The 16,902-nt window shown below is 47.2% G+C and overlaps 6 protein-coding genes across 6 annotated transcripts; 2 read left to right on the forward strand and 4 right to left on the reverse strand.

The window, feature by feature from the left end:
* Positions 1-936: 936 nt before the first annotated feature.
* On the forward strand, positions 937-2,609 carry FPOAC1_001834 (uncharacterized protein; the record flags this gene model as incomplete). The annotated part of the gene is made up of 4 exons (XM_044846422.1): positions 937-1,393; positions 1,439-1,859; positions 1,910-2,201; positions 2,253-2,609. 4 exons carry the CDS (start codon positions 937-939, stop codon positions 2,607-2,609), a joined length of 1,527 nt encoding a protein of 508 aa, XP_044712338.1.
* Positions 2,610-2,676: 67 nt separating this feature from the next.
* FPOAC1_001835 (uncharacterized protein) lies at positions 2,677-3,575 on the reverse strand (the record flags this gene model as incomplete). The annotated part of the gene is made up of 2 exons (XM_044846423.1): positions 2,677-2,682; positions 2,706-3,575. The coding sequence occupies 2 exons, from the start codon at positions 3,573-3,575 to the stop codon at positions 2,677-2,679; spliced, it is 876 nt and encodes a 291-aa protein (XP_044712339.1).
* Positions 3,576-6,692: 3,117 nt separating this feature from the next.
* Positions 6,693-8,751, forward strand: FPOAC1_001836 (uncharacterized protein; the record flags this gene model as incomplete). The annotated part of the gene is made up of 4 exons (XM_044846424.1): positions 6,693-6,871; positions 7,142-7,733; positions 7,784-7,948; positions 7,999-8,751. The coding sequence occupies 4 exons, from the start codon at positions 6,693-6,695 to the stop codon at positions 8,749-8,751; spliced, it is 1,689 nt and encodes a 562-aa protein (XP_044712340.1).
* A 466-nt stretch (positions 8,752-9,217) lies between these two features.
* Positions 9,218-11,847, reverse strand: FPOAC1_001837 (uncharacterized protein; the record flags this gene model as incomplete). The annotated part of the gene is made up of 2 exons (XM_044846425.1): positions 9,218-9,890; positions 11,243-11,847. The coding sequence occupies 2 exons, from the start codon at positions 11,845-11,847 to the stop codon at positions 9,218-9,220; spliced, it is 1,278 nt and encodes a 425-aa protein (XP_044712341.1).
* Positions 11,848-13,154: 1,307 nt separating this feature from the next.
* On the reverse strand, positions 13,155-14,555 carry FPOAC1_001838 (uncharacterized protein; the record flags this gene model as incomplete). The annotated part of the gene is made up of 1 exon (XM_044846426.1): positions 13,155-14,555. The coding sequence occupies one exon, from the start codon at positions 14,553-14,555 to the stop codon at positions 13,155-13,157; it is 1,401 nt and encodes a 466-aa protein (XP_044712342.1).
* Positions 14,556-14,684: 129 nt separating this feature from the next.
* FPOAC1_001839 (uncharacterized protein) lies at positions 14,685-16,136 on the reverse strand (the record flags this gene model as incomplete). Its single annotated transcript, XM_044846427.1, has 1 exon — positions 14,685-16,136. The coding sequence occupies one exon, from the start codon at positions 16,134-16,136 to the stop codon at positions 14,685-14,687; it is 1,452 nt and encodes a 483-aa protein (XP_044712343.1).
* Positions 16,137-16,902: the final 766 nt, after the last annotated feature.

Raw genomic sequence — 16,902 nt, forward strand, 5'->3', positions numbered from 1 at the left:
TATACTCAACTCTACATGATGACTCGGCTTGACTTGAGTTCGATTCATCAGCCGCAGCCCGCAATTTGAGTCACAGCGACGGTGAGTACGCCCTTAACACACTTCAATCTTGTCAGCCCTGCAGCCAAACGTCTCCGTCTCCGAGTGACACATTCCGCACTTCAATGTGCTAACATGCTTCGGCGTGCTTAATTAAGTCAAACCCATGTAAGCCGAGCTGAACTATGTGGGGTAGAGTCGCGTTCCGCAGTCTTTAGTTCAAACCGAGCTCCATAATATCGAAGCCGAGCCCATTCAAGTCCAAGCCGAGCCTCTCACTTTTCAAGCCGAGACCGTGAATCTTTCAAGCCGACATACACCAATCCTCACCGAAACACTATATCTCCAAGCCGAGACCGAGATTTATAATCATCACGATTTGAAAGCAATACTGAATTGCATTGCATCATGGCAGATGCCCCTCTTCTGCGACGCTTAAATGGTCGTCCCCAAGCTTGCGATCCATGTCGAGCGCGGAAAGTCGCGTGCGATCATGGTCAACCCACATGTTCTCGGTGCGAAAAACGGAAAGAGTCGTGTGTATACACCATCTCGGAGCCAAGGGTGAAGAAACAACGGCTTCGGTCACCAAGCCGAGTCATAGCCCCATCAAGTACAGTCACTTCTACAAACACAGTCACTTCCACACACACAATCTCTCCTTCAAACACAACTGCTGCCGGTGCGAGCGTAGGCCAGAGTGCAGAGTCCACGTCAACTCCCTCACCCTCTATAGCACCTGGCTATCTTGGCTTCACAAGCCACAATGCAGTCTTTGAGGAGACTAGGAACAGTCTCTCACTCGTCCATGGACCTGCGCTCGAAATTGAGCCAAGTCCAAGGAGGCCACCGAGGACGAGGACTTGTTTGATTGAGATGCCATCTCATCTTCGCGAGATGTGCCTCTTTGTCCTCCGTCACCTCCCTGGTCCCCGTGACGATGTCATGCCCAATAAGCTTCACTGTCGCGTCGACGACTGGATGTTTATGGCCATTGAAAACATCCTGCATACTCTTCAGCAGGATTGGGGTGAGTACTTGGATGCAAGGGAAGATGTGCAGCTTGAAGAGATGGCTTTGTGCATCAGCAACAATACCTCGAGGCCCATTCGTGATGAGCATTCAAGTGCAAAAGCTTGGACCGATCAGTTTACGGGGAGTAATATTCGCTGGGAATCCATTGGACTTATCTGGACGTATTGGAATGGCGCTCCCGGTATGGAAGCTTCAGCCGTGAACAAGTGTTTAGGCTATTGTGTCGAGCTTGTTCGTCATTTCACAACTGCCAACGATATACTTCTTTATTTATGTTATCGCAGAACAACCATTGAGTCGCTGGTAACAGGTGATGCCGGTATGTTTGTCTACACCAAGCCCCCCTCATCGCTAATGTCTCCAGGTTTAACATGCTGGAGCTACGCCGCCGAGACGGTCGCCCTCCTAACCTTTCTCGGTCTTCACGTCGGTGTTGAAGACCCAAACTACGTGCCTTCTCTGTGCTCGGAACACAAACGCCGTATAACCGCCCGCGTCTATGCTCTTGACAAAGTCCTCGTCTCCTTCACGGGCCGACCACCACTTCTTAGCCATCGCTACTTCTCAGGTCCTCTAGCGATAGACATAGATGACCAGGATCTTATGGGTGGCGATGCTGCTATCAAGAGCGCGATGCAGAGACTAGACGACAACGGGTTTCGACCAGATGGAGAATTACTCGGTGCAGCGTTGATAAGAGCGCGTGTGCAGATTGCTCTCATAAAAGGTGAACTTCTCGAGATGGCGTTGGCGAGTAGTGTGAAAGCGTCTTCTGAACGACTGGCGTAAGTCTTTTGTAACAATAGTTTATCAAGCGTTTTACTAACGTGTGCAGTGAATTGAAGACACGCTGCGAACGAACATACGAGCGATTCCCCCGGAACCTCATACATCGAGCAGATGAACTAGATGATCCAAATTGCAATGTGGAGAGTGTCTACGTGAGGATACTCGTTCGTCTGGAGCATTTACAAAATTTGTTCTTTGCCGAGAGGTTATCGCTCCGTTTGGGGCATGTTGATGAGAACAAGTTGCTGGTAATTAGTTTTGAGATGGTTTGCTTGACGCTTTTATTCTGGACACACCAAGACCGGTTTGCTGGAGTAAGGCGGGACTTTGAATGGCTGGTAAGTGCAATAATTCATGGTATCACAATGATGTCCTGCTAACGTATATAGTTGATGGCCTTTGCTGCACCAGGAGGAGGCATCCTCTGCCTCGAACTCCTTCGGCCAACATTTCGCGGAACCCACCCCGACTGTCCCAAACTAAGCCGGTCAGCGATAATACAGAAACTCAGTCTTCTCATCGGTTTTCTCGACTGGGTTCGACCCCCAGCTCCCAACGCAGACCTCTGTGCCGATTGCAAGGCTGTTTTGCAAGGTGTGCTGGACCACAACCTCAATGCTCCCATCGCAGGCGGTGGAGCGCTGGATACACTGGACTGGGACATTCCGACGCAGTTGGACTTTAATTTTGATCTTTTGGACACGTTTGATTGGTTGAGGCCTGAAGTACTAAACATGCCTACTTGAGGTAATGAACTTTTCGATGGATATGTTGGTTTGATCTGGTTGCTCGAGATGAAGCCAGTGACTCGTATCAAGACTGACGGTTTGGAGATTTGGGACCCATGATGAGAGCATTTGTTGTTGCTGGGCCATTGACTCTTGAGGGTGAGAAGGTACAATGAAGAGAACTGGTTGTCGGATCTTGAAGTTTTCGAAACCCTTCTCATCGGGCGCAAAGAGGTTGTCCTTCCACATGCGATACCATCGACAAACACCCTTGTATCCATCCGGTGAGCCAAAGGACCTTAGGTGGGCCTCTTGAAGGTCTCGAGTGTACCACGATGCGATGGGAAGTCTGCGATTCTCTCGCACAAAGTCATGCATCTTCCCGAGGGGATGAAACCACTCCTCCCACGCCTCCCGATCACGACAGAACATCAAGCTCATAGCCGCCTCAGCATTTTTCTCAAGGATATCCTGGGAGTTGAGGTCTGCCAGCCAGGGTATATAACCGAGCATCTCATAACCCAGAATTTGCTTGGTCATCTGGTTGACCAAGTCTACGTCAAAGGGCGTTCCAAGCGGCGGTGGACCAACAGCCAGAAAAACGAGGGATTCCCAACGTGATGGATGATAGGCTGCTATTCGTGATAGTAGCGTCGCGCCAAAGTCGTGACCTACTCCAACAACAGTCTTCAATTCGAGATGATCTAAAAGCTCAATTACTTGATCGCTCATTGGTTCAAGACGATACTGTGTGACATGTTCGGGTTTGCAGCTCTCGCCGTACCCGAGCATGTCCAGCGCTACGACACCATAGCCTTCTGAAGAGAAGTACCGAATTTGATGGATCCAGTCGTTGAGGGTGGATGGGAAGCCGTGGAGGAACAAGAGTGTCGTGTTGCGGGATGTGGGTTTGATAGAGATGAAGGAGTACACGTTACCGCTATGGGTTGTGAATGAATTACGCGGAAGTAAGTTGAGTGCCATTTTTAATGATACAGAATCAATTGCAATGGAGGAGTCAGTTAATGGTTTTAATACTGTCGCGCGGAAAGTTATCGGGGACTTTGTTATTGATCTACAATTGACGGGTGCGAGAGCCTCAACATCTCAAGTCCATCAATATTTAACAATTACATCATTGGGTAATACATTGACAATGTAGGAAAGAATAGAAGCCACAAGATAAAATAACAAAAGAAGACACACTTTTTTACAACGAATAAAGGTATGCCTCTTCTCAATGGCTTCGAGTCTGCGAGTTCATTTTTATCGCGGGGCAACATTTGGCTTTTGAACGCGTAAGAGAGTACACTATCTCTTTTCGACCAATCACTATTTCGGACCTTTGCATAGGTCAGTTATCGAATGCAATGTCAGCTACCTATGAATAGAGTCTATTGGCAACTCGAATACGGATAAGAGTCAATCTATTCAGCTCCTGTCTGCAGTCTACATAATGTTGAAAAGTCGGCCAAGGATTATGCTCGTTCCTAAAACCCGCCACCCATTCTGAAGCACAGTGACGTCGTGGCATGTCGCTGAAGAATCTATCACATCACGCTCACACCAGCGAGTCAAGTGTTTGTACCGGTAAACGCGTAATTCAGCGGCTGATGGATGTGGAACTGAATCAAGGATAATTCCAACATAAGCCAATATTTACCAGGTAGCAGCATGTCTATCGATATTACGTTGGATGATGCGCGTCTTATGTGTTTACATATTCTTACCCTAGAGCCAAGCATTTTTGTTAGAAGCCAGCTGATAAGATAAGTCAACGTGGGGGATTCTTTGGTCTGTTCTGGCCTGGTCTGTGTTGTGGCCAGAGTTAATCTTGACACGTTAATTCTTGACCATGGGATTGGACAAAAAAGACCAAATCTAATCTAACCTCGCATCAGACAAGGATTCAGAAAAGCTTAGCTTCCTTCAACAGTTGCACACCCCTTTTTTTCTTTTTCTTTTTTCTTTTGTATTTTCCCGGTACGAAAAAAGGCCTCACCCGATTTCTTTAATTTCTGGGCCGACGCCATAAACGGCGCAGCAGAAGCAAAGGACCAAGTTGATTGATCCATGTGGATCTTGAGTAGTTCATAGCTTTAGCTTATGCGGAGAGCTGCTTTTAGATGCCAAGATTGAGATGAAAGAGCGAGGAGAGAGAAAGAATGAGTGGTTCGATTCATGGCATGTTCCCACGTCTTTTTATCTACTAAGTAAAATAGTGCCAATCTTGGATAACGTTAGGCGCCCCTTTTATTGGATGGAGTCTTGTTTGTTCTTGCCGAGTCGACGGTTGACTTTAGTTGCCCACGTGCATATTTGATGCGGTGACATGCACATGTTTTATTTTAGTTGAGGCGTAATCTCGTCAATTGGCGACTATTCTATTTGTTTATTCTGGAATAAACACTTGTGATAATAACCCCTTTTTTAACTTTGTTCTATTTTCCATGTACGAGATCCGGTAAACGAAAAGACCGAAAAGAGAGAAGAGATTGTTCAAAATTACGCGTACTTTGGCGACCGGGAACCCGCCGGAACTTGTTTGTGACTGGCTAAAATACAGCGGGCGCTTTGCTATGTTCGCACTCGCAGCCCGCGGGCGGATGCTAACTTAAAACCCCAGGCCTGAATTTCAGGGTCTTGTGGGTCCTTTGCAACGCCCCCCCTGCTGCGCCTGCTCGGCCCACAGGGGTTCTTTTCTAGGGGGTCACCTCCTCTGGAAAGACGGTTCAAGGGGGCTGAGGAGAAGGGGGAAGGGGGGGATTTTTCGTATCAACAAGAACCAACTAAACCTGAGAGGGCATGACTATCCGATTACGCGTTGAGTCTTTTATCCTGGTCATCGTACAGATACTCTGACAGTGAGTGGTACGTACGCGTATGTACTGAACAAGATGGAGGAGGACACATCTATATGGGATGTCATGGTTCCACATCTCAAACACAGCAGTTACACTCAGGTATAGGTATACTCAGGTACAGGAACAGACTGTAACAGACTGTAAAACTCAACAGAGTCATGGGTTGCATTAAACTACTCTTCTAGAACCATTGAAAGTTTTTTGGTTGTCGGGACCGAGCAACTGTCACTCTCTCTCTCTCGCTCTGCCTGCCACTGTCACATTTGCCTACCAAGGTAGACTAAGCTTGGAAAAGAAGGTCTAGATCAGACCCAGATTCTCTTGTTTCAAGCGTTCAAGTCCATCCCCACTTATAGAGGCGACTCTCCGCAGGTCCTATGGGATAGGACCAGTTTAATATGTGGTCCGTTCAACAAAGAATCTTGGCTACAGTCCATCCGTTGGTTAGCGTTAACAAGGGTCAAGGACGATGCTCATCTCACTCTCTCTCTCACTTTCTTGTTTTTATTGCCTTCCCCTTTCCCTCTTTTTGCGTCTCGTACCAACAGATTTGACGTATGTTGCGCAGCTTTCTCGACCTAACGAGGACACTAGACTACTACTAAACCCCCTACAGATACATTAGTAGTCAGATACAGCACTATAGATGATCCTTTGAGGGGCCTTGGCCCGTTCGTACGCAGGGTTCCATCTAAAGCTAACCTTGGAAAGAGCTAATCGTTTGACGTGCCCCGGGTTGAGGGACTAGTTAGTATAGCTTGCTTGTCATGGATCACAAAACGGTAATGCTCGACGGATTCTGCGCCCATTCGTTGGCTCATGTGGTTGTACAGAAACGAGCGAACCATCTAATCTGCATCTGGGGGCGTAGCTTGAGTAAGAGGTAAGAGGCGAGAATACCTAGAATAGAGTAAAAGTAATTATGGATATCATTTTCGTACACCCATAGCAGAGGTAGCTCGCTGTGCCCCTGATTGAATCAGAGAGTATTTATCTCTTGTGCTGCCTCGGTTGTTTACTCTATCGCTGCCCTTTTTAGCTTTCTGTTTTTTCACTTTTCGCTCTTTCTCATATTTATTTATCGGGCCTGCAGTGATTCCCCTCCTTCCCTTGTAATCACCCAAACCTTCCTGCACCACTTCAGCACCTGAAGCTTCTTCTCTCGAGCGACAATCCTTTCCAGCATACCTACAAACACAATCACATACACACTGCGAACCGATTCCGAAAATTCATAATGAGTCGCGATACCATCTTGACCGCAGCGGCGGTTGAGCGAATGATCGCCGACGGCCAAACAATTGTTGTATACGAAGATGCGATCCTCAAGCTTGATGGTTGGATGGAGAGACATCCTGGTGGTCGATTGGCCGTGTTGCACATGGTTGGTCGTGATGCGACGGACGAAATGAAAGCGTAAGTTTTACACCTAAAAAATAAAGAAAAGAGGAAAAATGTCGTTGTGGTTGAGGTTGAGGTTATACACATCAACGACACTACACCAAAAAGAGAAAAACACCATGATGCACATTTACAACACCCTATTGGCTGAAGCGAGACGACCCGAAATGCACATGCATTGCAAGCGCGGGGCTGATCGAAGCCAAAACGACATAAACTACCCTCCATTATATCCGAAAATCAAGTCACATCAGATCAGATTATTAATAACATTTTCTCCATTAGTTACCACTCCGAATCGACACTACGAACAATGAAGGCCTATCGGATCGGCCGGAAGCAAGGCCCTTGGACGAACCGCACACCACCAATTAGAGGCGGCATCTTTCGCAAAGACGCCCCCGATGAGGTCGAGTTGTCCGATTCGGCTGCTTCAGACACAGAAGAGAGTCTTGCCAACAGCAGTATTCTCGACGATACAGCCAGTTCAGCTTCTTCCGCCACCGACGATGTCATTGCCGTTGGAGGAGACGAGATCTTCAAGTCTGAGGGCTTGAGACAACGATCTGGCACCATCAAGAGCGAACCCAACGGCAAGCGATCTGCCATCCTCAAGGTCGCAAACGCTGGTGTTGCACGCGAGATCCAGACTGACTTGGAAACCTACCCTGCGCCAGAGGATGTCAAGGTGCAAACCGACATTAGGCACAAGTACCAACTTCTTCATGACAGGATCCGAGACGAGGGCTTGTACCAGTGTCCTTATGTTGAGTATGGAAAGGAGTTGGCTCGCTACACCACCTTGTTCGCTCTCTTTGGCACTTTGTTCTACAACCAGTGGTACATCACTTCCGCCGTCTTCCTGGGATTGTTCTGGGTATGTGATTTGTCTGTTATTCGCAAGAAACGAAGCTAACTTATCTCCAGCATCAAATCATGTTTTCAGCGCACGATGCTGGTCATCTTGCCATCACATCCAACTTTGTTACTGATACCCTGATTGGCATGTTTATTGCCGATTTCTGCTGTGGTCTTTCCATCGGTTGGTGGAAGAGCAGCCACAACGTTCACCACCTGGTCACAAACGCACCTGTAAGATACTCGCTTCCATCCAGTCGTCAATCCCGTACTAACTTGGCCAGGAACACGATCCCGATATTCAGAACGTCCCTCTTTTCGCCACATGCCCCTCTTTCTTCAAGTCTCTCCACTCGAGCTACTACGACTTCACTTTTGTCTGGGACGCCGCCGCCGATTTCCTTGTTCCCTTCCAGAAATACACCTACTACCCTGTCATGGGCATTGCGCGCTTCAACCTTTACCTCCTTTCGTGGCTCCATGTTTTGTCCAAGAAGTCCTCTCAGCTTGGAAAGAGCCGCGCCTGGTGGATTCGACCTACTGAGATCACCTTCATGGTTTGCTACTGGTTCCTCTTCGGCTACTGTCTCCTCTGGCGCGGTCTCCCCGACTGGACTACTCGTGTCATCTTCGTCCTCGTTTCTCACATCATCACCATGCCTCTTCACGTCCAGATCACCCTTTCTCACTGGGGAATGTCCACTGTTGACCTCGGCGAGACGGAATCCTTTGCTCAGCGACAGCTCCGAACCACTATGGATGTCGACTGCCCCGCGTGGATGGATTTTGTTCACGGCGGTCTTCAGTTCCAGGCCGTTCACCATCTTTTCCCCCGTGTGCCTCGCCACAACCTCCGCAAGGCACAGGTTATGATCCGCGAGTTCTGTGCCGACACTGGCGTTCCTTACTCCATCCTCAACTTCACCGATGGAAACAGAAAGGTTCTTGGTCGTCTCCAAGACGTGAGCGACCAGCTTGACATTATGATCAAGTGCCAGCAACACATGGCCAGAACGGGAGAGAGCGGTTTACATTAAATGCGTTGATAATACTTTTTCATCCTTACGATTCTTAGACTAGACTAGCATATCAGAGCGAGTGCGATTTCCTTTATTTGAGACAGCAAAAAAAGCAATAGAATTCTGTCTACTTTTACCAATCAATGGGTATCTATCCCCTGTAGTTTTGTGACCCTTTAATTCCTAATTCCTGTGGCCTTTCAAGTACTTGCCAACAGGTCCAACTCAAACAACCGTTAACTCCTTGATGTGTGATGACCAGTCCTCCAGAAAACTCAACCCAAAAGTTGTAGTATTCTTCAACATGGTCGTATCGAAAAAAGCAATATGCTCGCCAAATCATGCTTCCCAACGCCGCTGCTGTGATTTCGGATATTGAGACAAGATAAGAAACCATCCATTCATGTCCTACTGTCTTCCTACCAGCTGTTAGACAATGGACGTACATGGCATCTGCCATCGGAAGAAACTCACATGTCGTGACTTAAGACCACGCAGCAGGGAAGTAAGTCTTGTCAAGTCGCATTTTGAAGATTTCGACTCTCTTCTTCACGCTCAGAGTGCTGAAATCACACCCCGCGTCGACAAGGGCCAAGCAAATGTCACGGGCATGGACGACATCGGTATTGTTGTGGCTGCCGCGCTGGTATGCATACTCAAGAGGAGACCGATCCGAATATCGGGCCTCATCTGGCGTAGTGTCTGGATTTGCACCGTGCTCCAGAAGGAACACGGCCGTTTCTGACCGCATCCTGAACAGGGTCTCCCGGAGAGCACGGCAGCCCCCCACTGCATAATAAGATGCATCGGACCACCTGTGGTATCCAAGATCTTTGGGAATGTGAAAGTCGGGAGGGGCCCCGGCATCGAGGCACAGGGATAGGGTGCGTACGTTGTTCGTGGCACATGCAAAACCTAGGGGGAACCACCCCCGAATCTTCGTGCTTTTGTACAGCTCTTTGATGAGCAGAGCGTACATCGTCTTGTTCGAACGAACAAGACGGCCAGCGCTTCGGAAAGGCATGGTATGCAAAATCTTCACAACGAGCTCAAGCGGAAGCTTGGCGAGCGGGAAGGTTGTGGGTGTAGTAGTCGACATTTTGTCTTTAGTAGTAGAGGTGCGGATAGGGGAGAGGGTACGGTTAATGCTGGTGTTTCTGTTGATGGATGTGATCAACAATAGAACGAAGAGGATATTTGATGGTAGGAAAGTCCTTGAAGAAGAAAAAGAGGTAGGTGGAGGGATGGATAGTAGTAAAGGTGCGAATAAGGGTATGGTTAACGATGTGCTTCTGTTGATAGATGTGATAAATAACACAACGAAGAGGATATCTGTTGCTTGGTAGGAAAAGTCCCTGAGGAAGAAAAAAGGTAGGAGGAGGGATGGATAGTAGTAAAGGTGCGAATGGGGGTATGGTTAATGGCGGTGCTACTGTCGATAGATATGATCAACAACAGAACGAAGAGGATATCTGTGAGTAGGAAAAGTCCCTGAGGAAGAAAAAAGGTAGGAGGAGGGATGGATAGTAGTAAAGGTGCGAATAAGGGTACGGTTGATGATGGTGCTACTGTCGATAGATGTGATCAACAACAGAACGAAGAGGATATCTGTGAGTGGGAGAGTCCTTGAAGAAGAAAAAAGGTAGGAGGAGGGAGGGATAGAGAAAAGGAGCCTCTATCAGAGCAGTTGGTAAACAGACGGTGGATAGGCCGCGAGTGAATGCGAGTGTCTGGCAGTGGCAGGGCGTTGATGCAGTCAGTAGTATACCGACGAAACGATTGGCTAGTCGACGTTAGTGCGTATACTATTATGCAATAGCAAACGGGATTTGGCGAATAGATTGAGTCTGGCAACAGTGATATCAGATTCAGATATGGTACGTTATGTGAACTGCTTCGTAGAGTCTTTGATAGAGAGGCCGATGATCTCTAAGGGGGTTTTGGGACCTTATATATGATAGGGGAACATGATAGATCTAGAATACAGAGTCTTGTTCATCTGAACAAGTGTATAGACAGTCTGGATGATCGACTAGAGCTACGGGACGATGTTTTGTTCTGCGTGCAAGAGTATTTGTACCGGAGAATGGGCACAGAGCGCAAGTAAGCGGATGAGGATGCACTCTTGATCACCGGGACAAGCCCGCAGTTAATATGAACGATAGCCAAGAACAACGTAAAACCATTAAAATCTATGCTCAAAGACCTTGTACAGAAGAAAAGACACGTTCGTAAATGGTAAGGGGCTCAAAAGATGACTCTGGGCTGTTGATGCAGTCTCGAGATGGCGCCAAAGGTACACGACTACAGTAACTAAAACACACAGGCTGTAAAACATGTCACAGTGCATAAAACAGTGGTAATCTATCAATTTAAAAATGGGAGAAAGACTTAAGAGTGAATGAATGGTATTATGACTATCGCATAATAAACTAGAATTTCAGCGCTGAAAGACATAAACTACTGCCGAGGGACACTCCCAGAAACCGGATGGTTCCGACAACAATACCGGTTAGCTTGTATCGAATCCAAATGGTCTCTATCTATCTGCGTGAGAACATCGCTCTCATCAGCACCCGCATCACGAAGCAGTTTGATGATAGCCCTTCCTGCGTCTCGCCAGTAGTCCTTTGGCGGCATCACGAATCCCTGCTTACGCCACTTCATGGGAATGCGCCATTGAGGAATACCAGGCTCCAACACCGAAATAACAGCTAGGTGCAGAGGTAAGTCGGAAAGAGTAAGCACTTCTTGGTTGACTGCAAAGTTCGGATCTGTGCCGTGCTCGAGTAGCCACCGCACAACGTCGACTTGGTAGTAATAGATAGCAGTATACAGAGACCTATCGTAACGACATATCATACTGTCGTTGATGAAGAATCGTTCCAGTGTGAGGACGTTGCCGTCGCGGCAGGCTTCGTAGATAACGTCACCGACGAGGACCTTGGACGTAGAGGCTTGTTTGTAGACCTCGTCGATGAGGGTCTTGTACAAGCGGCTACATGTACGAGCGAGAAGTGCCTTGGACTTGAATGTGTCGGCGAAGCTCATGATGTCAAGAAGGATCTCCGGGGGCATGGTATGGAGATTGGGGGTAGAGTTGGAGGGAGCCATGGTGAATTGTGGGAAAGATTCCATTTTGGAGTAATAGATCTTTGGTGTAGTCGGAAGACTAGATTGTAGACTGTAGATTGTTTTTAGGATCGACTAAGAGGGCAGCAATATTTATAGTCCATGGCTTGCTGTTAATGTCTTGACATGTTCTGACCACTCTGTTCAAAACATGCCCTGTTGTGAGGTTTTGTTCAGCCCAGCAGTTCAAATTGTTCAGATCCAAGTCTTTGTATTAAGAAGAAGAGCTTTTGTTCTGATATAGAGTTAACTTTGTTGAATCTTGTTCGAAAGCATGGCGTTATGCCGCCGAGGAATTTGACAAAGTTTCTTCTTGCCCGTCTTTAATTACTTGGTACATCCCCCTGTCAGCTGCGACAGTAAAGAGGTTACCTAAGCTTTTGACGGTTATAAGAACCTAAAAAGAAGAGAGTCGACATAAACGTCAGTTCCTCTGTGTAATGTGGGTGCTGAGTCTGTAAGCTCCCGCGACCAATCCCCATATCCTCCATTAACCGAGAAGGAACTCCTCTCCCCTGCTCAAGAATGGCTAAGGACCGCGGCAAGACTCTTACCGGCGTTCAAGGCCTGGACGGCGGCAGTGTAAGACGTTGAGCCAGAAGCCTTGCCGAGCATGTGTAAGTCTGCATTGCATGTTGATACGATTGGAAGATGAGTTTGGGAAAAAGATCAATGGCAGTAGTAGAGACCTTCAAAGTCAGATCCCATCCTTTGAAGTCGGCACAGTAGGGCAGAACATCACCGACTTGTAAGAAAATACTCCATGTGCCCTCTGATCACACAGACGCTCTATGGCCATTGCATCTCGCTGAGTACTGATATGTTTTCCCAACCCTTGAACCCCCTTTGTGTCAGTATACGATCAGCATCATCTTCAAGAGTAACCGATCCTTGAAAGAACACTTCTCGTTTGAACATGAATAGCTCACTTGGCCTTTTATCTTTCAAAACACGAAACATTTCATCATACTTCCGGGCTACCTTGCAAATTTTCTCTGTTAATCTGAAATTGGTGCCTGTTCGGTTGAACAATTCCCAAAAAGTTTCAAAGTCGCTTTCCATTGCTCTGATTGCTTCTTCTTCAGTGACATCGACTTCTGATCTTTGAAGCCTGAGCAACATTTGGTAACTGGAACCGCAAGCTCTTGAGTGTTCAAGTATGTTGTCCGTGATCTGAAGTTTGCTTTTGGAGTTTTTGATCAAGTATGTTAGGGCTTGTATGCCAGCGACAGCGGCTTGCTTAGTAACAAGCTCTGTAATTTCGATATCCGATGCCCAATTCTCAAAGATCACCTCCAGTATATGCCTCCCCGGATAGCCACTTCAAGCATCTTGTTCGTTACGTTGATAGGCCTGATGCAGTGGTGAAAAAGAAGTTTTAGTGTTACCGGACCTTTCGCCACGGCGCGTACAAAGAGGTCCTTCCTCAACTCGACTTTGAAAGGACAAAACTCTAGCATAGTCTCCAGAGTGCGAGGAGCGTATGAAATAGCGGTGTATATGGCCTTTCTGGCCGTATACATAGGGTGGTGACAATGATTAAAGAGAAGCTGCACTGTTTTTGGTCCTTGCGCGGCTGCTGCTATGAAAATGCTTCCATCTATTCCAACCTGAATTCCGGAGGACATCTGTAGGACTCTTTCCAGGGTCTTTGGACCCGCCTGGATTGCCGAACGCAGCAGCTGGTCACTAATCAATACACCGCCATCGCAATGGTCAAAAAGAAGTTGAAGTGTTGTCGAACCCTGTGCTACTGCAGCGTCAAAAGCATCCTCTTCTATACAAATGGTACGCTTAGGTGTCTCAAGAATGATCCGTAGTTTTTGAATGCCAGACGAGATAGCCTTGACCAAAACCTTGTCTGGTATCATGATAGGATGCTGACAGTGTTGGAGGAGAAGCTTGAGTGCCGCCTCATTCTCATCAATAGCTTGCATAAAGGTAACCGCATCCAGTTCAATGGGTTTTCGAAAAGCCTCAAAAATTAATTCGAGAAGCTTTACAGGCTCACTTGGGCCATATGTCATCAAGTTCATGATAAGTTCCGGTCCAGGATCCATTTCCAATTTCAACCGTCTAAGAAATGATTCCAGACCATGATAGTTCACAGCGATCATCCAGGAAGCAATGCCCCGTAACACATTCGGGGGTATCTGTTGCCTCTCCAAGAAATAATTGAATAGATTAGGAAAGTCCGCAAGACTTCTCTCAGCAACCTGGAGAGTAATCATGAAGGGGGTTTCGCACTTGCTGAGGTACAAGTTTACGAGATGACTTCCACGATCTAGCAGTTTTCGTAGCGCAATGTCGCCGATATCTTTCAATATACCCTGTCGGCCTAGAAAAAGCAGCAAAGACTGTTGTGTGGGCTTTGTTTCAAGCATGTTAATGAGAAGCCGTGTCGATATGGAAGAAAGCTGGGACTGAAACTCTCGTATCGAGGTTATAGAGAAACCACGGATGGGGCTCCGATCACCATAAATGTACTGGCACAAGTCCCGAACGATCATCTCCTCTTCCTTTGTGTAGTCAGCTTCAATCGCGTTGCTGTTCATATCTGATGCCATTCCCATCAATGCGTAAACCCTATCACGAGGATCTGAAGCTTCGCTTCCTTTGAACTTGCACAACAAGGTGCAAATGTTCCGATCCTGTGCCCACCAGGATGTGTCTTTTGAAGGCCCAGGCATGATGTCCAAGACAGCTCGACATTGTTCGCTAACGGGTGAGCCGATGATGTGAGGTAAAAGGGCAAATAGCCTTGCTTATATCTTGCCCAGATTGCTTTCGATGACGGCTCTCTTTGCATTGGAAACCTCCTACAAAACCCATACCCTCATGAACCAGGGATTTTCCATAAATGTGTTTAACCCATTGATGAGCCTTTTGTTGTCAGTGAGGCCAGAACTGCTTTCGACTTGATTCCATGTCTCTGTCCACCGTGGATCATCGCGAGGCCATCTCCGGAATGCCTCGGAAGGAAGCTGTTTCGCAAACTGATCAATTACCGCCTTGAACAACGCAGCATCACCGCTAAGATAGCCAAGCCAGACGATGACATTGTCGGCTTTTCGGTAGATTTCACCCATGTGGTTGACTTGATGACTGCGCTCCTTGATGTTACTTTGATCGATACATAAAGCATCCACCCAGAGTATCCGATCCTGGTCTTCCTGCCTCAAATGATGCAAAGCCTCGTACAGGCTTGTCGTGATGGACATTGTTTTACCGTCGACCGTAATTTCGCTGGGCGTGCTTTGTGTGCCCCAGACATATGAGAGTGCTTCATAAGGAACTATACTTTCCTCTTCGTCAAGGTAAGCCTGGAAAAGATTGCATCTTAGTGGAGACTGAACGCCTCTCTCAAGTTGGATCAGACGGAAGCCTGGGCGTTCAAGTCCAAATGGCTCGTAAGAGAATATATCTGTGAAGCGATGCTGTTTTTGGAGCTGATTGGAATCTAACTTGCTGGCGATAAACATGGCGTAAATAACTGCCGACATTCCTGATCTTTGCTCCCTTAAGGTGTTTTCGAGCGTGTTGGTTGTTCTTGTTACATCACAAATGGTTAGGAAAGGGAGCTGAGGCTTCAGTTTCGCCGCTGCACGTTCGAAACAGAGAACTTTGCTGTCGCGTCCTGTCTTGACGAGATCATTTTCGGACAGATGATCTTGTGAGGACGCAATTTTACCATGTAGAACCCTGAGAGACTTGCTCCAGGCCAGGTTTTCTTGTTCGTTCGCAGTGCTGCAAATAATCATGGATTTGTTGAACAATTCTTCTTGGCACTCCAGACGACCTGGCGCAGACCTCAAGCTATCGATAACGGACTGGATAGCATATGGTGGACGACTCATCTGATGAGTGACAGAAAGGCGATTGAGAAGATTTGTCTGACGAGCATCGAATTGAACTAGACCTGGTTCAATACCCTGGGGTGTTCCAACGACAATGTCTCCTGCTTTAGCAATTCCATCTGCGGGCGCTATTGCGTCTACTCCAATCAAGAAGCCGATCCGGATGGAGGGAAATTCTGTGACGAGATCACTGACTGTGTTGTGTACGAAGAGCGCAGTGTCTGAATTATGACCGCAACCACCAGCCAAGACGAAGTGATGAGGACCAATCTTGCCAAGAGTACATAGCGCTCCAGAGGTTTTGAGTGCGTATTCGTAGTGTTTATCCTGTAACAAGATGGCAGCTGTCTCGTAGTCTTGTCTCAGAGGGGCGACCAAAGCGATTTGATAATGATGTCTATCGGGGACCTCCATGGCCAAATAGTGCCGAGATTCGTTGAGGAATCGGAATGAGAATGGGAGACAATGATGATCTCTGAGTAAGAGTTATGAGGATCACTGTAGCGCAATTGATTGGGGCTTGGCCAGGCTGGTTCATGGTGGGTTGAAACGCCCACCTATCAGACCCTTGCATCGTAAACACAGCCTCAAATGTTTGATGGGGAAGACATCAGCAAGTACCGAAAGGAAATAGTATTCGAGATATTCAATTTGATTTCGATCAAGGAGTAACGGTAAAGGCAAAGTACATGAGTTGCGATGAGGCTCAAGCCACGAGACACCACTAAGCGTGAGTGATGGATAAATATGCCATGTACTACTGGTCACACCTACTTAATTGCATCAAAGGCGAGAATGACAGTAGCTTTTACAACATGGTGGATGCAAATATCTGGCAGCCTTTATGCTCTAGACTACTTACTGTTGGCAAAGATTATATCACTCACTCACTCACTTCTGGTAGGTAGGTAAAATTCCGTTTGACTTAAACAAGGTAAATTGCTACACATAGATACGATCAAAAACGCATCAAAGAAAGAAAAAGCACACTTTTCAACTTACCAGCCCTCCGAATCAATCGCCCAATATCACTTCCTCTCAACCTCCGCCGGGAAAGTACTGAATTGTAGGTATCATTCTACAACAAATAGTCTCCGTCGCTCTCATCCGTATCCGTCAAATATCCTTCATAATACGAGTCATCGTCGAATTCGTCAAAATCCTCCAGGTCCAGCTGATT

Source organism: Fusarium poae, chromosome 1, assembly GCF_019609905.1.
Source record: "Fusarium poae strain DAOMC 252244 chromosome 1, whole genome shotgun sequence".
In the NCBI taxonomy this organism is placed as follows: Eukaryota; Fungi; Ascomycota; class Sordariomycetes; order Hypocreales; family Nectriaceae; genus Fusarium; species Fusarium poae.